At 38.8% G+C, this 23,841-nt stretch overlaps 1 protein-coding gene across 6 annotated transcripts in view; it reads right to left on the bottom strand.

Moving 5' to 3' along the window:
* Nucleotides 1–23,841, bottom strand: part of HUWE1 (HECT, UBA and WWE domain containing E3 ubiquitin protein ligase 1) — a 1,105,343-nt gene that overhangs the window by 875,988 nt on the left and 205,514 nt on the right. For all 6 annotated transcript variants that reach the window (XM_090389849.1, XM_090389845.1, XM_090389850.1 and 3 more), the window contains exon 13: nt 1,151–1,212. In XM_090389849.1, the coding sequence (XP_090245975.1) occupies nt 1,151–1,212 (62 nt within the window). The remainder of the gene's footprint in view (nt 1–1,150; nt 1,213–23,841) is intronic.

Raw genomic sequence — 23,841 nt, 5'->3', positions numbered from 1 at the left:
ATAAAATCTGGGAAGACAGGAAAATGTTAAGAAATTTTTATACACTATATACATGGCAGGAGAATTCCTAAAATTGGCAAGCACAACTTGAGCAATTTCCTCCCCTCACCCAAGTCACTAATCAAACAAGTGAAAAAACAAGTGGCATGTACTAAGATTATTCACTAGCTCATCCAGAAACCTTCTCGAGTGTTACTAAAAGATTGTCTGGTGTATCCTCATAACATTCTGTTTCTACTCCAAGCATATGGAGTTGAAGATTGATTTTGAAACATGGTCAGCTCAGATGTATGTACAACTGTACCTCACAAATCAGGAATAGTGGATTGTAGCATTCCACATGCTAAAACTTCAGACATTGTTGAAAAGAAATTACTAAAAATTGAGTAATGTTCATCAACTGCTTGCAATAGTTGGTAATTACGTAATAATAAGTAATTAGCATTAGTACCATCTTTCACAGAGTATGAAGGTAGACCACCCATTTACCACTTAGTGAGAGATTATCTTCTACAATCTCTTCAATAGTGGAGTACCTCAATGCTCTGCATTTTCACTTGGTCTTTTCCTTTCATATATCAATTATGAATCTTATCCATAATCCTTCCAAAGGTAATAACTATTATTCCACTCCTGAGTACATCAAACTTTACACTGCACTGTTTGGATGTGTAGACAGTGAAGACCACATGAGTCACCAGTAAATTGCATATTTTATATTTCAATTGCATGACTGTTGATAAAAAAACAACAATAAATAATCATTCATGAAAGAAAGAAAAATCCGACATCCAGCAACTAAGTCAGCCAGAGCCCAAAATCTATTTAAATTCCTCTCATCCTGACAAAAACTGAAGCCAGCCTCTTTCCAAAAGGTGATGAAGAAAAGAGTTGTAACACAACAAATGCAAAAGAACCTAAATAAGTTTTTTGCACCCTGAATATCCACCACCAATTAATTCATTATCAAATGGGAAGCAGAAAACTTAACTTCAATCTGACTAAACCTTGATTGAATCTTATACTCAAAAGGAACGAACATCAGATTTCTAGATAAGAAAACATTCTTTTCTTGCTTAATCTTAACTTATAAACTTAAGTTTTAATTTAAAATGTGTAAATTAAATACTTAATATTCTTTAATACTTACTTTGGATTCCTATCCAAGTGGATTACGGATGTTAATGTCCTAAGGGATGCTGCTTTTATTTCCTTAAAGGAGGGAAGAAAAATGAAACAGAGAATAAAACTTTTGAGTTGCATAGTGTTTTAGATTATATTTAAGGGATAATCAGATTTAATAAATTAAAATATTAATCTTTACTGGAATGATTTCGCTGAACATGTGTGGGCCCAGTGTAGCAAATTTTCTACTAACGGCTGGCTCTGTGGAGTTTCATTTCAAAATTTCATCTTCATGAAATTTTGAAAATGTGAACATATATGCTTTTAAGTATTAATTTTTTTCTTATTTTGACTCTGTTGTGAAACATTAGAGTGACTGTCAAAAATTAAATCAGAATTTTTAAATTATCCCAAAAAACCATTAATCTTTTGGTTTTTTGAAAAAAAATTAAGAAATTGGGTAAAATCATAAATTCATAAAGAAACATGTTACTTTTTCTTTTATGTAATAAAAATACAAATGTATGACTCTATTCATTTTCATCAAATTTGAATTTCCGAGAATTTGTTAGCCAAAATCAGAGAAAAATGACGGAAACATGATATCCAATTTTCAATGCTGCCATCTATTATAAACGGCATCTACAATACACAGATATGCTTAGATTAAGTCAACCAGCAAGTAAACAGTCACATTATTTGAAATGTGCTTAAAATAACATTTTAAAATTCACACAAGTATATGCTTCCCAGGGCCCATACACAAAAAAAAAAAAAAAAGGCATATGTAATATATGCGGTAAAGCAATTTTTCTTGTATATATTATACAAAAGTACAATATATACAAAAAAGAAATAAAGAACTATTTAAACATATTAGCTTTCCAATGAATGGAAATTGCACTACAATCAAATAAAAATAGCAATCAAATGTATTTCTGGATATGTCTGGAAGTAAAAGTCAAAAAATTCCAAAATAATGAAAAGGCATAACTTTGTACTGATAGTAATTAAAGAAAAAATAAATATTGAAATAGACTGAAAAATCAGAAGTCCGATTAACTGATATACAGCAATTCTGTGATGCACTGCCCAAAATTCGGGATCATGTGTTTCAGAGGAGAATGTGGCCTTACTCCAATATACAGTGCTCCCTTGTAATTGGCTGTCAGAAAGGGGACAGCAGTGATTGACAGGTTGTGACACCGCCTACTGACTGCATCCCCTCTTCGTTTCATGCAGACGTTATGGAGTGCTAAATGCGAAATTCGTTGCGTATTCTTTCTTTTGAATGCTGGTTTCTACTGTGTATGCTCAGCTGCTACTTGTTGCTAATTGTCTCGTGGTCCTGAGTTTGTGTCGTTATCCCATTCCACTGATGAGGTGAGATTAGTTTGATTTGTAATTCTGTGTTATTTTCACATATCATTAACCTGGTATTGTGTCCATAGAATTTTTTTTTTTTGAAAAGAATGCAATGTTGCCATTTTGTACTTATGCAAAGAGCAATTTTATTGTTCATTGCACGTGTTAATCGACTTTCGTTTCTGTTTAGCAAAAAAAAAAAGTTAGGTTTTTACGCGACCTCGGGAAGGATTCAAGCAAAAACCAGTCGTTGGATGAAAAAAAAATAGAATGGGAGTTACGTTTTTAATCGACTTTCATTTGTGTTTAGTGAAAAATGGTTATGTTTTTAGGTTAGGTTTTTACGCAACTTCGGGAAGGATTCAAACAAAAACCAGTCATTGGATGAAAAAATATATATAATGGGTGTTACATTTTTAATTGTCTTTCATTTGTGTTTAGTGAAAAATGGTTAAGTTTTTAGGTTAGGTTTTTACACGACTTCGGGAAGGATTCAAGCAAAAACCAGTCGTTGGACGAAAAAAAACATAATGGGAGTTACGTTTTTAATTTGTCTTTAATGAAAAATGGTTATGTTTTTAGGTTACCCTTTTACGGGACTTCGGTTATTTGCCAAAAATTGGTCGTTTACTGCATCTCGTTATTTTTTTTTTTAGTTTTGAAAAAGAAATTAGTGTGTTATTTTTACGTATAATTATTTTTGTTGCTGCTCCGAAAAAATTGCTGTATTGCCATTAATTTTGTTGTTTTCCAGCTCTGCCATACTGTTATGTCATGTGACATTTGCACACGAAGTTGAGAAGAGGGGGAACGCAGTGAGTGGGCAGAGTTACGAACCGTACGTCACTGCTTTCCCCCTATTCTTCTTGACGTGATTTTCAAAGGGGCACCGTGTTCTCGAGTTTTACCGAGAATGCAAACAGAAAAATCCTAAAAACCACACAGGATAATTCAATACGTTGAATTATCCACTGAGTTAAAAATTGGTGTAGTATAGCAAGCTAGCAGCTGCTATACTACAGTTAACTCTGCGACTCTTGGTCTGTCTGCAAGTCTTGCCTATGTTATATTGTATTCAAATTCAGCAAATATTTACAAATGAAGAATAGGCCAACATTCTGAAATGAAAACAATAGGGCTGCTTTAGTGGAATAATATAACTAATTTAAAACTCTGCGAATATAAGGTAACAGCATAGCATAACATATAAAATGAACTTGATAGTGTAAGGTATAATTTAAACTTTATAGCATAATACTTATCATTGCATTTAGGAACTGCTAGTTTGGTTTAGAAATGTCAATTAAATTGATTAATTTTATTAAATTTCCTTGTTAATCAATTACATTGTATTTAAACAAAAATCATGTCCCACACTAGAGTAGCAAAGTGGACACGAGGCAGCTTCTAACTTGCTAGTTAGTGCAGAACCGAATGGGACAATTTTCTTACAAATCACAGCTTAACGAAATGTGCAACTTTTGTAATGTTTGTGGATTGCTGGAACAGGACGTGATACAGCTAGGTGGTGGTGGGGGGGGTTAGAAGCATTAGCAACTAAGGCCATATTGCTCCGGGGATATGCTGTGGTCATTCCCTGACCTTTCCGCATCCTCCATGTTTGGTGGGCACGGACTCGAACCCTGGTCTAATCAAGAAGTGCGTGCTACGCACTGCTCCTACCCACCGGGGCGCGGGGAGGGGGGGAGATGCACGTTTGGTGCAGTGTGAAGAAATGAAGTGCCACCGCATTGTTCTGATGGGTGTTAATAAGAACTTGAGTAGGGTGGATGCCCTCAAAGGAATTAAAATGAGAAGCATTTCAAGCTCAGTTGCCCAACTCAATGCCAGGGCTCACACTTACATTAGGCAACACAGTGGTAATCTCCAAAGCAGAATGCACCGGCTCCACAGGAGATAGTTATTGTCGGTGACTTGTCGTGGAAACGGAAAATATATTGTACAAGAAGGATAGGTAGAACAGGATAGCAGGAAAAGTCTCATGTTAGGACCAAAAGTGTCTGCAATTCTGCCTGGACATCATAGGAAGGAGTACATGTTGAGAACCTTATTAATCAATTTGGCCATAGAAAGATTATGCAAGACTCGTCGATAAAATTTTTCTCAGCATGGTCTGTGCTTTCTAACAGGAGAGACTGTTTCTACAAGGATGGGATAGACTTAAATAGAAAGGGTGCAAAAAAATTTACTAACACTAAGGAGACAAGTGTTAGGTGGGTCGGAAAACTGCTAGCTCGAAGGAGGGCACAAATTAAGATCAACTAGAATCACAGGCAGAGCTAAAAGTGACTCTTGCATTGCTTCTATTGGAACATGCAGCAGCCTGGGAAGTAAGGTTCCAGGGATTTCAAGACATGCTGTGGATCATCATGGAAAAAGTAAATACATAGGCTGTATTAGAATAACTAAGATTAAGAACATTTTCATGTATACTTGCAAGTACACTTAATGCTAGGAGAATTGTAAATAAATTTGATGAATTTGAAGTACTGATTAAATCAAATGCAGACATTGTAGGAATAGCAGAGACATGGTGTCACTCAGACATAAGCAATGCTGAATTGTACTATGGGGAGTTCAATGTATATAGGAAGGACAGGAGTAGCAAAGGGATTATAATGACTCAATATTGCACTGGACACCCAACGTTGACTAGATGCACTGCCTTAGATTTAATATCCTTATTAACTAAGAAGTTAATAAGGATATTAAATCTAAGGCAGTGCATCCAATCAACTTTGGGTGTCCAGTGCAATATTGAGTCAGTCTGGTGTGACATAATGGTGTTTTTTTTTTTTTTTTTTTTGGTAGTTGTTGGCGCATTGGCTTCTGTGGCCATAATGCACCTCCCAGGGTTTTTGCAGTACTTTGATCCAAGCCCGAGGCGGGATTCGAACCCGCGACCTTTGGGTTGCCAGGCAGGCACTTTACCCACCCGGCTAGCCCGGTCGGCCACATAATGGTGTGACTGAGAAAACAAAAATGAGAATAGGAGTGTACTATAGGAATAACAACTATGGTGGATATACCAAACTAAACAGAGAAATACAGTCGGCCTGTAAATCAATATCTCAATGGGGATTTTAACATTCAAGATGTTGATTGGAATTTGTGGGCTGGTCATTCACACACTAGCAAGATTTTTGTGGATTTATTGAAGACTGTTTTCTACAGCAGCATGTTAGAAAAGTAAAAAGAGGAAGCAATACTCTTGATGTGATTATCAGCAGTGATTCTTCATACATTCACAATCTACAAATAAAAAATAATAAACTGGGTGGCAACACTCACAATGTACTAATGTGGAATTTAATTCAGGAGATAACTACTATCAAAGGAAGAAAGGCATTTGCCTTTCCCTTGAGTGGTCTACTGTGGTCCTGAACAATTTTAATATTCAATACAATGGTACCAACAACAAATTCCTTTCACAGAGGCAATCTATTTGAAAGTAGTGTATACCAGGTCAACTCACTGCAAAGGCAAGTTTCTTTTGCTATGAGTACAGAGACCGTTGCATTATCTAAGCAGTTTAAATCTAGTTGGCCGTGAAAACAGATTAAAGGACATGACAGTCCTGCAAGCATCTTATAAAGAGAAATTGCTCTTTTTTTTTTTCACATAGATTCTTAAAGGCAAATATGATAGCTGATACAAGTGCCAGATTGCTTTCTTAATACAGTCAGTCCTCATATAACACGATAATTGTGTTTCTAGAAACCCTCATGCAATGCAAAATCGTGCAATATAAACAACAGGCCCTGTGAAAAATAGGGTTAGGTGCTGACCACCCAAGATTGAACATACATTTGTAACCAAAACATTACCAAACACAATAAATAATCGTAATAAAATACTTACGTATTTTATTACAACTATTACATAATAAAATATTGCTAATGCTTTTGCTTCTATCGTAAGCAAACTTGTTTTTTGTTTGATTTTCTATCCAAACAGATGACAGCCGTTCCATCTCTTCCAATTCTTTGTGTCTTAATCTAATAGATTTTAATTACACTTTGAGTTGTTCCTGCTACAAAAGTTTTTATTTTCTCTGCATTCTTTATAATTCTTGGCATTGCCTCATTTAGGTCTGTAGCAAGTGCAATATCACATGGCCTTTCATTTTGCTCAAAGCGTTTCACAATTTCATATTTTTATTCTATCAACAGAGGCGAACTGGCCATAAGCCTTACAGGGAAAACCCCAGTAAGGCTTATGGCTAGCGGCCTCCGGCCCACCGGGGTTTTCCCAGTGGGCCGGAGGCCGCTGTGATTTTGGCCATAAACCATAGTATGAAGCCACTATAAATTTTCCCGGCTAAGAATTTTTGACCCAGTCCACCTCTGTATATCGATATTGCTTTTCTTTTTCTCTCTGAATCTGCAGTGTCTTCACCAGGACACTTTCTTTTCACACCTTTTAAGTATTTTACTCATTTTTAGGGAATAAAGCACAATTAAAAAACGAGGGGGCACGCTTGAAACACAAAGCTGTGCGGGTGTAGCAACTGAATAAACAATACCATAAAGGCAGAGATTAACACCTCACATTTTACTAAAGCACATTTCTAGGGGTTACTACCATAAAACAATGATCCGTGGTGGCGATGCTGATTGATGCTTTAGAAATTGATGCTTATGCTCTAGTTGTTATTTTAAGGTAATGTTTGCATTATAAACTGAAAGAAGGATTTTCCTATAGCGAGGTGGATGCTATCTAACTTCCTGTGCAACTTTTGTCTATTTTATCAGGTATTTCCTTTACATATTATAAAGTTTGTCTCATTAGGCTTAGCATTCTGCTGACCGTATGCTAACACGTTATGTCACGGGTTGTTACATCATAAACACAGAGATTAGGCTTAGCGTGTTCGCTACTTGCTACTGGTTAAACTCTGATAGCAAATGCTCATTACAATCAGTTATTGAATCCGCTGATGTTAGTGAATCACTACGTGACCAGAAGGCTACAGCCCAATGCACGGTTTCTGTTTATCATAGACTTGTTTCAACCATCATTTTGCTACTTTTAGGAGAATACTAACGGCGACCCGATTATCTGGAAACCCCTGTTTTCCGTTTTTCGAAAATCATGTCCACTGCAGACGAAAATCATGTCCACTGCATCGATGAATGCCAGGACTTTACTCCTGAAACTATCCAAACTCGAGGCCTACGGTGTGATACCGAGGCCTCCAGGCCTACTCCAGCCTCCAAGAAGTGCAATAAAAAATCATTTCCGAAATCAGAAATGGAAACCAGATCCCAAAGTGAACGAAAGGAACTCCACGACCGATCTTCCCAGCAAGGAGAAAATGATGATGAAGAGACACCACTGGATCCCACTCTGCCTGAGGGTCCCGTTTTAGAGCAGGTTCTCTACCTGAGAACTGCACTAGAAACTTTAATGAAGACAACCAACAGCAGAGTCAGTACAGCTCTGCGTGCAGACATAGTTTCCCTATAGACGAAGTTGGAAACCATTTTACTTACAACGCACCTCGAACGCGAGAAAGCAGTGGCTAAACTCGAGGCATATCTTGACGGTAGGGATAATCAAATGCAACAGCGCGCCCCTATCTATGCAGATGCGCTGAGGATTCCCAGAAATGCTGAACAAACAACTGAAACAGGAAACTCAACCAAAAGGAAAACTCTTCTACAAAAACCACATCTGGTAATTGTTAGACCTACTTCCACAGAAGATCATCACACAAGTGAAGAAGTAAAAAATATAGTGGTCGCAAATTTAGCAGAAGACCTGAAAATGGCAAAAATTAAATCTGTGGGTAAGACACTAATATTGGTGTCATGATTGAAACTGAAACGAAAGAAGAAGCTAACAAAATCATTAGTAACCCCAAAATACAAACACTTGGCCTTCAGGCTGCATCCCCGAAAAGAAAGGGGCCCAGCATAATAATTTATGATACCGAAAAGGACCTAACCCCAGCAACACTCCAGGATGAACTATACAGAAGAAACGTCCAGCAGGACCACCCCGATGTTGAACCAAATGATCTCGTTTTCCCGAAATTCCAAAAAAATGCCAGAGTGGGAAATTCTACCAGCTGGGTAGTGGAGCTTTCCCCCGCAGCCTGGAGAACAATAAGTCAACAAAATAGAGTGTTCATAAATTGGAGCAGTCACCGCTTCAAGGAGCATGTGGCTGTCCCCAAATGCTACAAGTGTTGTCGTTTTGGACACACGACACACACGTGCACCCAAGCTCAACCCACATGTGGACACTGTGCTGAGAGAGGCCACGACTTTAACTCGTGCACTAAAAAAGAAGACCCACCCACTTGCGCAAACTGCAAATCAATGAAAATGCAGGCAGATCATTCCATCCGGGACAATAAATGCCCTGTCTACACAAAAGCTAAGAGCACACGCCAACTAAGGCTCGATTATGGGGACTTACCTTAAACCATTTAATACTACCACTGTAAAATTTGCACAAATTAATGCCCAGCGAGCTAAAGCAGTTGCAGCGCAGTTGAGGAAAAAGGCAGATGAGAACCTCGATATCCTCTTTCTTCAAGAGCCATATTCGCATAGTAAGGCAGTCAGAGGGTATCCGTTGACTTATAAGATCGTTCAAGTGGATGGGGAGACCCCATGGGCGGCTATTCTGGTCAGAAACTCTGATCTCACTGTTATCAAAATACCACATTACTGCCTTCCCTGGGCAGCCTGTGCCCATATCATCACCCCTTTGGGGAATTTTATGCAGTTTCTCTCTACTCTCGGCCGGGGGAGGATATTCTCCTGATTATTAGATACTTACAAAGCATCTCTCTGGAATTCCCAAATGCGAAAATCATCGTTGCCGCCAACATAAACTGCAGGTTGCCAGCGTGGTTCAGTGAAACTCAAGATAGACGAGGCACAAACAACGGACAAAGACTGGAAGAATATCTCTCAAACAGTTCTTTCTCAATTCTGAACCAACCAAATAACCTACCGACCTTCTCTAGTACAATGTGGGAAGCCACAATTGATATCACCCTGGCCACAAGATCCATTGCACGACACCTTTCATCCTGGACAGTTAGAGAAAGCTGGACCACTTCAGACCACCGTGTAATAACTTTCCAACTGCACCGATCAGTAAGCCGACAACCAATTATAAGACAAACTCTACATAGATTTGCAATTGACAAGGCAAACTGGCAGGAATTTAAGGATTCACTGATCATGGCTGCCCACTCTCTTAGCACAGTTGGACTGAATGCAGACCAGCACCAAAAGGCAATTGTAAGCCTAGTCACTGAAAGCTCAATTAACTCTATTAAAAGGAAGAAACCTTCTCTTGGAGCCGTATTCTTGTATTGCCTTGGTGGTGCCCAGAGCTCCAACAACTGCGACGGGAGGTTTACACCCGGCGGAAAAATTTTCAACGCACAAGATGGACATGGCCGGAAGCGGAAGTAGAGGATCTCAAGCAGCAGTACCGAACAGCAAGAAATGAATACACAGCCCTGATTAAACAAAGGAAGAAGCGCTCCTGGGAGCACCTAATCTCCACAGTTGGAAATTCTGCTCCCTGGGAGGTTTACACCCGGCGGAAAAATTTTCAACGCGCAAGACGGACATGGCCGGAAGCGGAAGTAGAGGATCTCAAGCAGCAGTACCGAACAGCAAGAAATGAATACACAGCCCTGATTAAACAAAGGAAGAAGCGCTCCTGGGAGCACCTAGTCTCCACAGTTGGAAATTCTGCTCCCTGGGGAGTGGTCTACAGAGTAATCACAAACAAACTCCCCAGGGGAGAAGTCATCCCAGCCACCAAGACGCCACAAGGCACGTATACAAAGACATGGTCCGAATCTATAAATAACATCCTTGACGCCATGTTCCATCAACACATGGCACCAAGCACCCCAGAGCAAATACTACTATGTGAGGAAAACAGCACATACACCACAGCCCAAGTGGAAGACAGATTCACCAAGGAAGAACTGGACACCGCTGCAGCAAAAATAAAAAACAAGAAATCTCCAGGAGAAGATATGCTGGAGCCCGAGATCGTAAAGAAGGCTGTTGAAACCATCCCAAATGAGATCCTAAACCTCTTCAACCATTGCCTTGAAGCAGGCCATTTCCCAGCAGTATGGAGATCTGCAAAATTAAGGCTTATTCTCAAGAATCCGACAAAACCACAAGACCTTCCAGAGTCATACCGGCCCATCGCTCTTCTATCCATACTAAGCAAACTCCTAGAACATCTTCTAAGCAATAGAATAAAAATTCATTACTCCAAGGCTGGCCTTCACTCTGACAACCAATACAGCTTTAGAAGGGGTTGCTCCACGGTGGACACCTTAGAGAATATCGTCAAAGCAGCTACCACTACCAGCCATAAATACTTCCTTGTCATTTCAGTGGATTTTGCCGGGGCGTTTGACTCCCTCTGGTGGCCAAGCGTCCTCGGCAGACTCCGGAAAGCAAAACTACCAGCTAATTTGTATAATTGTATAAAAACCTATCTTGCAAACAGAACAGTAACCGTCAGTGCTCCGTACTGTTCAGTCACACGACCAATCTATAGAGGATGCCCACAAGGCTCAGTACTTGGTCCACTTCTCTGGAACGTGGTGCTCGACAGCTTTCTAAACCTCGACCTTGGTAATGTGAGATCACAGGCCTATGCGGATGACCTGATCCTGATGCTGGCGGCAGACTCAAGAACTCAACTAGAGATCTCTGCAAACCATGCTATAAATATCCTACAAGACTGGGCCACCCAAAATCATTTAAAGATATCCCCAACAAAAACCTGCTCCATCCTACTTAAAGGTTCTCTCAATATCAGAAGGCCTCCCCAGATAAAGATTCAGGAAACAATTAAGCTTTCCACCGAACTTAAATATCTTGGTATTCTGCTGGATAAAAATCTGTCATTCACACCCCATCTTACTTACCTCCGAAGCAAAATCAAAAAATACTCCGCATTAATAGCTAGAGTCACTCGTCGCGACTGGGGGCTTAAGAAGAGGACCCTAGCCCTCTTCTATAAGGCAGTCTTCTTACCAGCAATAACATGCGCATCAGGAATCTGGTTCCACAAGGCGGTAACAGCAGTAAATAAAAGGAAGCTAGAGACAATTCAACGTTCAGTCCTACTGACAATCTCGAGAGCCTGCTGTACTGTAAGCACCCACGCCCTCCAGGTTCTCTTGGGCGCTCTCCCCCTGGACCTGGAGATCGGGCGCTGTGGGTTGCTTTATCAACTATCCAAAGGAAAATCAATCACCTGCCTAGACTACACAACTGATCCGGCAAACGATCTTAAACTCGAGAAAAAACGCCTTCTCACCCACCTACAGCAGGCCTGGCAAACCCGCTGGACGACTTCGACAAAAGGGGAAGTCACCCGAAGATTCATACCGGATAATCAACTAGTGTTTCTCAAAAGCCCAAACTGGTTTTCACCGGGACTGCTGACATCTTACCTGCTCACAGGACACGGCGCAATAAGAGCAAACTCTCCAGTTTCGGATTGAGTGACACCCCTCTCTGCCACTGTGGACAGCCAGAGACGTGGGAGCACCTCACGCACCACTGCCAACTATACGAAGACCTCCGCTGCCTCTTAATAACTAGAATACGTTTCTCGCCAATAAACCAAGAACAATATCTCCTGGAGAGCGAGGACAACTATAAAGCCTTAACGCAGTTTGCGCAGGATCTTTTTACTAGAAGAAGAACATACCCACAACCTTAGCTAGAATTTTCCCACAAATTGACCACTCGTCATCGACAATAAAGATCCTTAGATGTGTCAACCAAACAAAAACCTAACAGCTACAAACTGAAAAACTAATCATTAACTTAACCTGGATCTGACGACTGGCTTAAACTGGAGTCATTATCTGGACTTGACCACTCACACGGACAGGACAACATGTCCCAGGAATGGCATACGAAGACCTGACAAAGACATTGTGCAGTTTGCTGCCGAAACATCATTAGGCGATCTGAACCAGGTACCCTCACTTGGTTCACTTTCTTTCCCTTCCCTTGGCAGGGAATGGTTACTCTGTATCCCCCCCCCCTGCCATCCCCTATCTTCACCTGGTGAGGCATGGGCCTGCCCCGCCCACTTTTGGGGTTATCTTCACTATTGACCCCATATTTCTGTCTTTCACCCCCCAGTCTTCAGTCTACCTTCCCTCTCTAGCTATCTTGCGACTAGCGTTTGACCCTTGCCAAAACTACACAAGCCCCACACTAAAATTAAAAAAAAAAAAAAAACTAACCCGTATAACTTATATCTTGGCCTGACCCAATTTCTACCGTTTCTCCCCCCCCCCCTCAATTTTTTTTTTTTTTTTTTTAGGTCCTAGCCACTGAAATCTCAGGAAACTAGGTGGCAGGACCTGCCAGAGTAAATAGTAAATTTCTAAAATACTGGTGTACCTGGTATGTATCCACGAGGTATAGTGTGGGCAACGGTGAGCCTCATTTGAGACCCAACGGCTAAAAGACCAGATGAACAACGGTACAAAACATTACACGCCACAATATCCACACACTTTTAAACCTCTGGCCTCTACAGTGTTCTGTATAACACCACAATGTATATTACGCGGAGATGGGGGAAACCCCTGGTGCCGTTAGACCCTAAACACACTATACACTATACCATAAAACAATTTTTTTTTTTTTTATTATTTATTTATTTTTTTTTTTATAGGTCCTAGCCACTGAAATCTCAGGAAATTAGGTGGCAGGACCTGCCAGAGTAATTAATTATAATGCTGATATACCTGGCCTGCCTCCACGGGGCTGAGTGTGGACAACGTTAGGCCTCAGCAGGGGACTAGCGGCTAAATGGCCAGAAGAACAACGGTACACGACATCACACACCTCAAGATCCATATACTTTTAAATCTCTGGCCTTTCCAGTGAACTGGCACACCTACAATGAAAGCAACGCGGAGATGGGGGAAACCCCTGGTGCCGCTTGACACTAAATACACTCTACACTCTACCATAAAACAATAAAAACAATTTCCAGTTGAGTTTCTGCTAGTGGAATCTGTTATAAACTGGTAATAAACTCTATCTAGTTGCATTTGCGATTATACCGATAGCTAGAATTGTGTTGATTTTTATGTTATTATGGTGAAATATGTTTCCCCTTCACTGATATAAAAAACAAATATATTTTCAGAATGGTGGAAACCCCTGGTGCCGCTTGACACTAAATACACTCTACACTCTACCATAAAACAATAAAAACAATTTCCAGTTGAGTTTCTGCTAGTGGAATCTGTTATAAACTGGTAGTAAACTCTATCTAGTTGCATTTGCGATTATACCGATAGCTAGAATTGTGTTGATTTTTATGTTATTATGGTGAAATATGTTTCCCCTTCACTGATATAAAAAACAAATATATTTTCAGAATCTTCTCTTCATTCCTATCGTGTTGCGTTCGGTTGGGGTGATTCTGCATTCGACTGCCATTTCTTGTAAACACAAAGGCGAATCGTGTGTAAGCGAATTCGGTTCGTGTTATATAAGATATCGTTCCTCTATTTATAAATCGTGTATGATTGAATTCGTGTAGTGTAAACACGTGTTATACGAGGACTGACTGTATATGAATTTGATTTTTATCATAAAATGTGATGGATTTTAAAGAATTCTAGAGTTTACAAAGTTTACTGTAAATGACTGTTCTTGTATTGCCTTCAAATTTTGCATCAGCAAAGATAAACATATCATTCAAAAAGTCCTAACCAGGAATCACGTTTATGATATTAATCAGAATTTAATGGGTTAATTTTTTAAAAATTAAGTAATTTATGAGCTTGTGCAAATGACTAACTGACATTGTAGATAAGGATATTATAAGTACAATGATAACAGATCGACCATTAGCATAATGAATACCAAAATTACTTTTTTATGTGATCAAATTCCAACAAAAGTAACTGACCACTACCAGAAGAACTGTTCCTCAGATCTTTTGACAGAAAAATTTAACAGAATGATATAAATGACATAGCTGCCAACAACTGACTTTCAAAATGCTGGAAATCAGACATTTGCAAACAAATACTTTTGGTTCAAAACAGCCTGAAAAACTGGAGGGGAACACAGATTTATTAGAAAAGCATGTGGTTTTTAAAATCAACCCTAAGCTAGAAATTAAATTTCACTAAAAAAATATTTCATACTAAAATACATCCATAAAATTGTTTATCGGTAAAATATGCTTTCAAGCATTAACTTACCTGACATTTTTCTCTCTGTGGATTTCTCTTTGGACACTATTAGACATTAACTGATTTAGACTGATTCAAGAAAGATACTGTTGCACACATTGCCCTCTTCAGAAATGTTGAATTAATTCTGTTTTTAACAATGACTGCTGATTAGACTTGGTTGTTCAGTTTTTCCAAAAATTCACTTTAGAGAGAAAATCTGATTTTTTTTTTTTTTTCTTTGACACACTAAGCACTGCTGTGAGGAACTGATAAAATGCCAAGCATGAGTAGGAATAATTTGTTATAAAAAACAGTTCAATTATTTCAAATAAAAAAAATTTCAGGTTTCCTTGTGCAGTTCTCCAACTAAGACCCACTGCACATCAATTTTCTTCTTTTATAATAGTGTGGGAGGTACTGACACCAATGGCACTGATGCTGCAAAGAATGTACTGCTTCATCCATTTCTTTATCAGCACTGGAAAGTTATCCAAAAAAATTTTCCAATATTTTAAAATGATGCATTACCAACTAATGAAATGTGTTGCCTCAGCATTTATAAGAACATTTTTCGGTGGGAACTTTGCACAATGTAGTCACATGTAGCCATAAAGTACTTCCTCAATGAGCAAAAGAACAGAATCATCTCGTCTTAGCCTCTCCAAGAAAATTGCAATTAAAATGCTTATGACCAGGTCAAAATCAAAGTAGTTGAGTAGGCTATAGTAATCAATTTACACATAGCATTCCACCTAAGTATAATGACCTCTGTTCTGGGATGTGAGATACATTGGATTGAGGAGCAATGTTCAAATTCAAACACTGGAATAATATTTAAAATAAACAAGCAAGAAAAGATAAATATGAACAGACTTTCTGCACTAATGAGAATATGCATAGAATTATCAGCTTGCTTAGCCTGTTTGGGATTAATTTTACCAGAAGTTTGCAATTCAGAAGTTCTTATTCTCGAGTTCCATCAATTTGTCTTCTTTCAAAAGTTTTGGATCATGAACTGGATTTGATTTTAATGCAAGTCAGAACCACTTACTAGTGATCGCATGTTATACTTTAATTCCATAAATCTGACAATTACTCATATCACTTTTCCCACCACTTTTTTTAAACAGACCTGTCAGATGTTGCCACAGTTCTACCAGTCTAGTTACACATTTAAACAAAGACAGCTAACATATACACACACATTTCAAAATCTTGTTTACTTCAGTGACATGCATTAATTGCAACTGTTTGCATCTTTTTACTTTTAGCTCTTCTTTTTATTTCACTATGTATTCTTACACTTTCACAGGAATTAATGCAGCTATTTTCAACACAAATTAATAAATAGTACATTAAAATTCCAAATGCATATCCTACTAATAAATGAAGGGACCCTAGTTAAAGTGCATTATGACAAGGTTACTAGTGATCACCATATGAAAAAATTCCACTCTTCATATAGCCATTTCAATGCTTTTTTGTCACCTTATCAGTGAAGAGCTAAGAAAGACTAGGCAACTCAGTTTTCAGTTGGCAGGCACAACTATTTTATTTGAGGTAGAATGTAAAACTCAAATGACTTGGGGGGGAGGGGGTTGTCAACTGAAAACGTAAAAAACAAAATGCCATTACTAAAGAACCCATCCAAATTAATAAGATGATAGGGTAAGCCAATTACCATCAAATCCTCAATCTCTTTTAATATCCTTACTACATCAGATTTTAGGTCTCGCATAACAGGCACATTATCAACACTAATTGCCAGTTTTTTGAAGGAACTGTACATACTTTTAGGTTGTTCAGACATATTGTAGATTCACCTTCCAACTATCACACCAAAAACAGCTTGCTCTCAGTGCCAGCATTTTGCTGATAAAGTTTTCAGTTTTTCCAAAAATACTGAGAAACTGTCACCAATTTTGTTACAGCAATGACATGGAGAAGGGTCAAACTCAGTATTAAAAAAAAAAAAAAAATTATTATAAATCCAGAATTAGAAGCTTTTAAATGACAAAAAAAGCATGTCACCAGGAATGGAAGTTACTGGCTGAATTAACTAACCACTGAACATTAAACTGGAATGTCATTTGGATATTGAACATTAAACTGGACTTTTATAAGCAACCTTCCTAGCATTCTGCAATCCCCATGGATCACAAATAATACAGACAGGTCAATCACATTTTTTTTTTCCATTTATTTGTATACACACACACACACACAGTTATTACATACATATATATATACACAATTTTATATACAGTAACATTATATTATATGTCCTCCTGGTGCACTTCGTATGTGTATCCCAGAGTCAAGGGTGGCTCTCAGGCAAAAGCCCATCTCCACCTAGTTCATCTGTTTTGGCGTAGAACCTCAACAAATCTAGCCTAAAAACATGTGCAAGGTATTTTACCACCGCCAATATAAGACAGCTGTTGCACGGTGCCCTTCTAAGCCAGGGTTTACGTTATGTATTTGTGCCGAATGCACAAGTCCCGCACCAACCGGAAGTCAATCACAGAGCTCAGCATATTTACAGGTAAACTGAAGAGATACTTAACTACTCAACATTTATGTCTCATATTTTCCAATATCTCTGAATACAGCCAACCTTTCAAAAATACTTTTTACAAATTAAATCATACTGCCTTGTACTGAAGTACTACATTTTTCCTTGTATTGAAAAACACATCCTCCTAATAACAGCAGCAGTTTATTTTTCTAGAAAATTCCAGTAATATAATTTTGGTAAATGTCCTTCAGGTCTAGTAGGTAGTTGCCTTATGTTCCACATAACCTGTTTATGAAAAATTAGTGAAAATAATTTTGCTTTTCTACTGTGTGTATGGATTTTATTGTCCCAGGAGTGTTAATACTATACTGAAATCAAGGGTCATCCATAATCAGAATATCAGGCAGCTTTTGTAGCCATGCTTGCAGTTCACAAAATTGTACATGACTCGTATGATCTCCCAGCAGAAGACATTTTCCTTTTAGGAAGGGGGCATATTAATGGATAAAATTCATCAAGTACAAGAAATTTGAAATTACTTGAAATTTTACCTGGCACTATACTAGATTATGCCAACTTATGTTACATATATTGGAAAGACATTGCTGGATGCGGTAAAAGTTAGACTTTAATGTGACAACATAGATATTATTTCTGTCACTTCGATTTTTAAAGCTGATTATTCCTTCAGTTCTCCTTGTTACGTTAAGCAAATTCTGCCTTTTGAGTTCAAAATATGCCACACACTCAATATGAAAGTGCCAGGCAGTTCTATTACAGATTTGACATCACGTGGAGACCTTCGATCTCCAGGAGGAAAGAATGAGTTAGGGGTGGGTGGGTGTGAATGCGCGTGCACGCACGTGCACACACACACACACACACACACACACACACACACACCTTCTATCCATAGTCTAGCTAGAGTCACCTCTTCTCTTCTATATATTCTCAATTGTACAAGGATGAATTTTATCCATTAATCTCCCCTTCCCAAAAGGGAAATGTCTTTCACTGGGAGATCATACCAGTCAAGTACAATTTTGTGAACTGCAAGCATGGTTACAAAAGCTGCCTGATATTCTGATTATGGATGAGACTTGATTTTTCAGTATAGTATTAACACAAGTATTTCGAACTCCTGGGACAATAAAATCTGTACACACAGTAGAAAAGCAAAATTATTTTCACTACTAATTTTCCATAACCAGATTATGTGGAATATAAGACAACTACCTACTAGACCACATTTTACTGAAGGACATTTACCAAAATTATATTACAGGAATTTTCTAGAAAAATAAACTGCAGCTGTATTAGGAGGATGTCTTTTTCAACACAAGGAAAAATGTGGACACAACATGGAAAACCTGCACATTTTGGTAAAGAGGTCATGGAGTTTTTGAATGAAAATTATTTTTAAAAGATAGACTGGTAGCAAGGCCACCTCCGTCACCCGACAAACCCATTACAGTGCTTACTCTGAGGTTGCATAAAATTTGAAGTACATCATACACACAAAACTGCTTGGCATCAGAAATGAACCACTATGCATGCAGTCAAAAGGTAGACAATTCAAAAATGAAATTTAGTAAACTTATAAATAGTAATAATAAGTTGATGGTTAAATGAAACAATTTTGTACTTATAAATATTTAGGCTGATTATAACAAAGGTGAACTGAAAACTGATTCTGTATTCACTACTACATTACACGGGTGATAAACTTGAAGTGTCAAATTGAAAGCCAATAAGTCACAGAAAGCAGGTTTTTGTTGATTTGGTTTGTTTGTAGCATATAGCCAACTTAGGCCATGATGAACAAGTAAACAAAAAATACATATATATTGCCATATATTAGGCTGTTAATCTATCAAACAGTGAGATTCTTTAAGCTATACCTGTCTATGTCCTATAAAGATCAATTTCCTTTTGTGAAAACAACATTTGTAATGAGTGCTGCCATGTAGTAACTAAGATGATGCGAAACATTTTGTACCAATTTAATAGTATGTTCCCACATAAATTGCTTAATTAGAAATCACAGTTTTCAATTTTGTGCAGAACAGCACTTTAAATACAAGATTTTTTGCAGCTCTCTATGTGAAATTGGGAGTGTGTGTCATGAAATTCATTTCACATGGAGACAAACAGCTTCCCCAAGGGAATATGACCAGATTATTCAAACTGAAAAAAACAAAGTGGAAATTTATCTCAAACAACAAAAGAAAGTTATATCATGCATTTCCAAACCAAAACATTAAATTTTACTGGCAATTCAAGCTTAAAAGAACTTTGGATAAAATACTTCCCAATTTATTTAAAAACTGGATAATAAGCAGGCTATTCTTCAATTTTCATCAGGGTTCCTCTGTCAAAAAAGCTTTTTTTAAGTTCAGTCACAATAAAAACTGACTGGAGGCTGAAAATGATACAAAAATTTTCAAACTGCAACATAAACATGTTCCAGTTTGAAAATGGTAGTTGGAATTATGAATTCAATTTCAATTATGCTTTCAATTTCAAGTCATTCTACTCAAACAGAACTGTGGCTGAGTATTTTTATTTTTTAGTTTTATTTATTTTTTTATGAAAACCCCAAACACAAGAGGTATTAGACCCTATAGTACTTAGTACTGTGCTTGGGTTGGAGGTTCAGAGGACAAAAGAAGATATTTGTTGACATTGGACTTGAACCTCTGTAGACTGTAATTTTCAGGAAATGCATATGAATGAAGGTTGTTCCAGAAAATAGCAGTTGAATGAATAAATGAGGAAGACGAAAAGTTGGTTCTGTGATTTTGAAGTTGGACAGTAAATGGATGTTGCCTGGTGGCGGCACGTGTTCGACTGTTTTGAAAAGGAGAGCGGGAATTATAGAAGCCAATTCAGAAGAATAGTGCCCATGGAAGTATCTGTAAAAAAGGCATGCAGCAGAAACAGTACATCTATGAGACAGAGTGGAGAGACTCTGTAAGAGAGGTGTCATTAACCTAACTGTGCTCTTCTGAATGGAATCTAGAAGCCTGAGAGGTTTGGGGGCACCATCCCAGATGTAGGAACAATATTCCATGGTAGGGCAGATTTGGAAAAAAAGTAATGCCGAGAGCGAAAGAGAAAACCAAGTTTTTTAGATGCTTGTTTGTTTGTTTGTTTGGATTTTTTGGCGCATTAGCAACTACGGCTATAATGCGCCAAGACTAGGTAATATTTAAAAAATTTAAATTTAAACTCTCGGTGACCTAATTAGTAAGGCCACCGTGTCCAGATATATAATAACAAAGATATAAGAAATAAATCAATAAAGACGTAACAATAACATGAATTAAATACAATTAAAAACTTTTATTGATTTAAAATAGCTAAAAACAGCAGACACGTCATTGTCGGATAAAATCTGACTGAGTGTATAGGGCTCAGTCAGATGATTAAAAGCGGTAAAACGGGTGCCGCTAAAATCTGGACAGTCAATTAAAAGGTGTCTGATCGTTAAAATTGTGCCACAGGACACACACATAGTAGGGTCATCAGCCCTCAGCAAAAATGAATGAGTTAAATGACTGTGTCCTATGCGGGTCCGGGCAAGAACAACTTCCTCCTTACGATTCCTGCGCAGACTAGACTGCCACGGTTCAATTACAGGCTTTATATGATATAATTTATTCGCAGTCTGTCTATTCCACGAATCCTGCCATTGGGAGTGAATCTTCTCATGTATTATTTGCCTGTAGTCTGTATAGGGGACTGACAGGCAGCGGTTATTATAGGGAATTGCTGATTTGGCTGCGGCATCAGCCAAATCATTTCCCCTAATCCCAATGTGGCTGGGAATCCAGCAGAAGCAGATATCATATTCACGTGCACGGAGGAAGTGAATCTTCTGCTGAATACTAGACAGAATTAGATGAGGATTATATCTCACAGATATTAAAGCCTGTAACATGCTGAGAGAGTCTGAATATAAAATGAACTGTTTGTATTGGCATTCACTAATGTGATCCAAGGCTAACTCTATAGTGTGCAGCTCTGCAGTAAATATGCTGCATTCAGAGGGAATCTGCTCCGATGTAAAGCTGTCTGTAAAGACAGCAGCAGATCCCACATATGATTCCGACTTCGAACCGTCTGTGTAGACTGGCACGAAGTCGGAATATTCAGTTCCGTGTGCTGAATGAAGCTGCAGGTAGACAGATGATGGAGTGTCCGACTTTCTCCAATTTCTAAGAGACAAGTCACAAGCCAGGACATGAGCATGCCAGGGTGGAAATGGTTGCTTTGGTGTTTGGGCAACCTTGTCTACCTTGATATTAAGTTCTTTGAGTAGCTCTTGGAGACAAATACCAAAAGGACGATTGGCAGTCTTACGGGTATTATATAAATTTTCCCATCGTGGTTCAAAAACGAAGGGCCACGTAGGATGGTCTGGCAGGGATTTCAGTTTTAAAGCGTACTTTAAAGACAACTGCTTACGTTGAAGCGATAACGGTGGTTCGTTTGCTTCGACGTATAAGATCTGGACAGGAGATGTGCGATATGCTCCAGTAGCAATTCGTAGGGTCTGATGATGGACGGGGTCCAGCCATCGAAAGACACTGTCTCTGGCTGAGGAGCATACCTGGGACCCATAATCTAGTTTGGATCACACAACTGCACGGTAAAGCCAATGAAGGGTCCATCGGTCTGCTCCCCAAGATGTAGAGGAGAGCGAGCGGAGAATATTAAGCCCACGTGTGCACTTTGTGCGGAGTTGACGAATATGATCCAAAAAGGTCAGTTTTTTATCGAATATGAGTCCCAAGAATTTTATGTTCGCTGCTACTGGAATAGCATTTTCTCCGAGCGTTAATTCAGGTTCAGAATGAAGATTACACTTGCGACAAAAGTGTACGCAAACGGTCTTCTCCGGCGAGAACCTGAAGCCATTAGCAAGTGCCCAGGAATTCAGAATATCAATGGCTTTCTGCAGTTGTCTTTTAATAACCCTCATGTTGCACAACTGACAAAAAATGCTAAAGTCATCATCATAGAGGGCACTGTTTACAGTTGGAGGAAGTTGTTCTGTGATGGAATTTATTTTGATTGCAAAAAGCGTGACACTTAATACTGATCCTTGCGGTACTCCCTCCTCTTGGCTAAAGGAGCGAGAGAGTAAGGATCCCACACGAACTTGGAACAATCGATTGGCTAAAAAGTTTTGAATAAAAAAGGGGAGATGCCCTCTAAGGCCTAGGCTATGTAAATCTTTTAAAATGCCAAATCTCCAAGTTGTGTCATACGCTTTCTCCATGTCAAAGAACACCGACACCAAGTGTTCGCGTTTTAGGAAAGCGTCCCAGACGGATGCTTCCAATCTAATAAGATGGTCCAAAGTGGACCGGTTCCTTCGGAAGCCACACTGGATGTTGGAGAGAAGGTCATTTGATTCGAGATACCATATTAAACGAGAATTAACCATTCTCTCCAGGATTTTGCACAGACAGCTAGTCAGAGCAATAGGACGATAATTGGTGGTGACTTTTGGATCCTTTCCTGGCTTAGGAAAGGCAAGAACGATTGCCTTTCGGTAGGAATCCGGAAACTGCCCTTCAGTAAAGATTCTGTTATACAGAAGGAGCAGACAATCCATAGATTTTGGTGAAAGATGTTTAATCATTTCATAATGGATGCCATCTGGTTCAACGGCACTTGCTTTGGAAAGAGCAAGGGCTCTTTTCAGTTCCTGAATAGTGAAATCCCTGTTGTAGGGATAAATGCTCTTAGATTTAAAGTTAAGTGCCTGTTTTTCGATTTTATATTTCAGGAACAGGAACTCTGGGGAATACGAAGATGATGCAGAGATGTTAAAGAATGTTTCCCCAAGAGAATTGGCTATTGCAGCTGGATCTGCAATAGCGCATCCATTATAATCTAGGATTGAAGAAGGGTGGGATGTATATTTTCTCTTCGTTTTCCGGATTTTATCCCAGACTACCTTAGAGTTGGTAGACTGGTTAATAGATGATGTAAAACAGATCCACGATTCCTTTTGACTCTGACAGTGGATATATCGTGCTTTGGCTCGTGCACGTTTAAAGGCTATAAGGTTGGTCATGGTAGGATATCGGCTGAATATCCCCCACGCTTTGTTTTGAGCCTTTTTTGCTGCTGTGCATTATGAATTCCACCAAGGATTGGGGAATGGTGGAAACTGGGCAGATGTTTTTGGAACAGCATTCACAGCTGCTTGGACAATATTTTCTGTGATGAACTTAACTGCATCATTGATAGGCTCTTGACTGACTGTGCTAAGATCAAAATTTGCCTGATGTTGGAAGGCAGTCCAGTCAGCCTGATCAATCTTCCACCGCGGTAACATGAAGGGAAGACATTGTCTCCCACTGTGTAACAAGGTTATCACAGGGAAGTGATCACTTCCGTGTGGATTCTCCTCCACTTCCCAAGTGAGTGAAGGGAGTAGAGAAGGGGAGCAGATAGAGAGATCAATGGCAGAAAAAGTACGGGTAAGCATGTGGAAGAAGGTATTTATTCCAGTATTTAGAAGGGAAAGGTCATTGTCATTTAGCATATGCTCTATGACTCGTCCCCT

The sequence above is a fragment of the Mastigoproctus giganteus genome, chromosome 2 (genome assembly GCF_048544385.1).
Source record: "Mastigoproctus giganteus isolate SK-2022 chromosome 2, ASM4854438v1, whole genome shotgun sequence".
Classification (NCBI taxonomy): domain Eukaryota; kingdom Metazoa; phylum Arthropoda; class Arachnida; order Uropygi; family Thelyphonidae; genus Mastigoproctus; species Mastigoproctus giganteus.
This window is presented reverse-complemented; position numbering and strand designations above follow the sequence as displayed.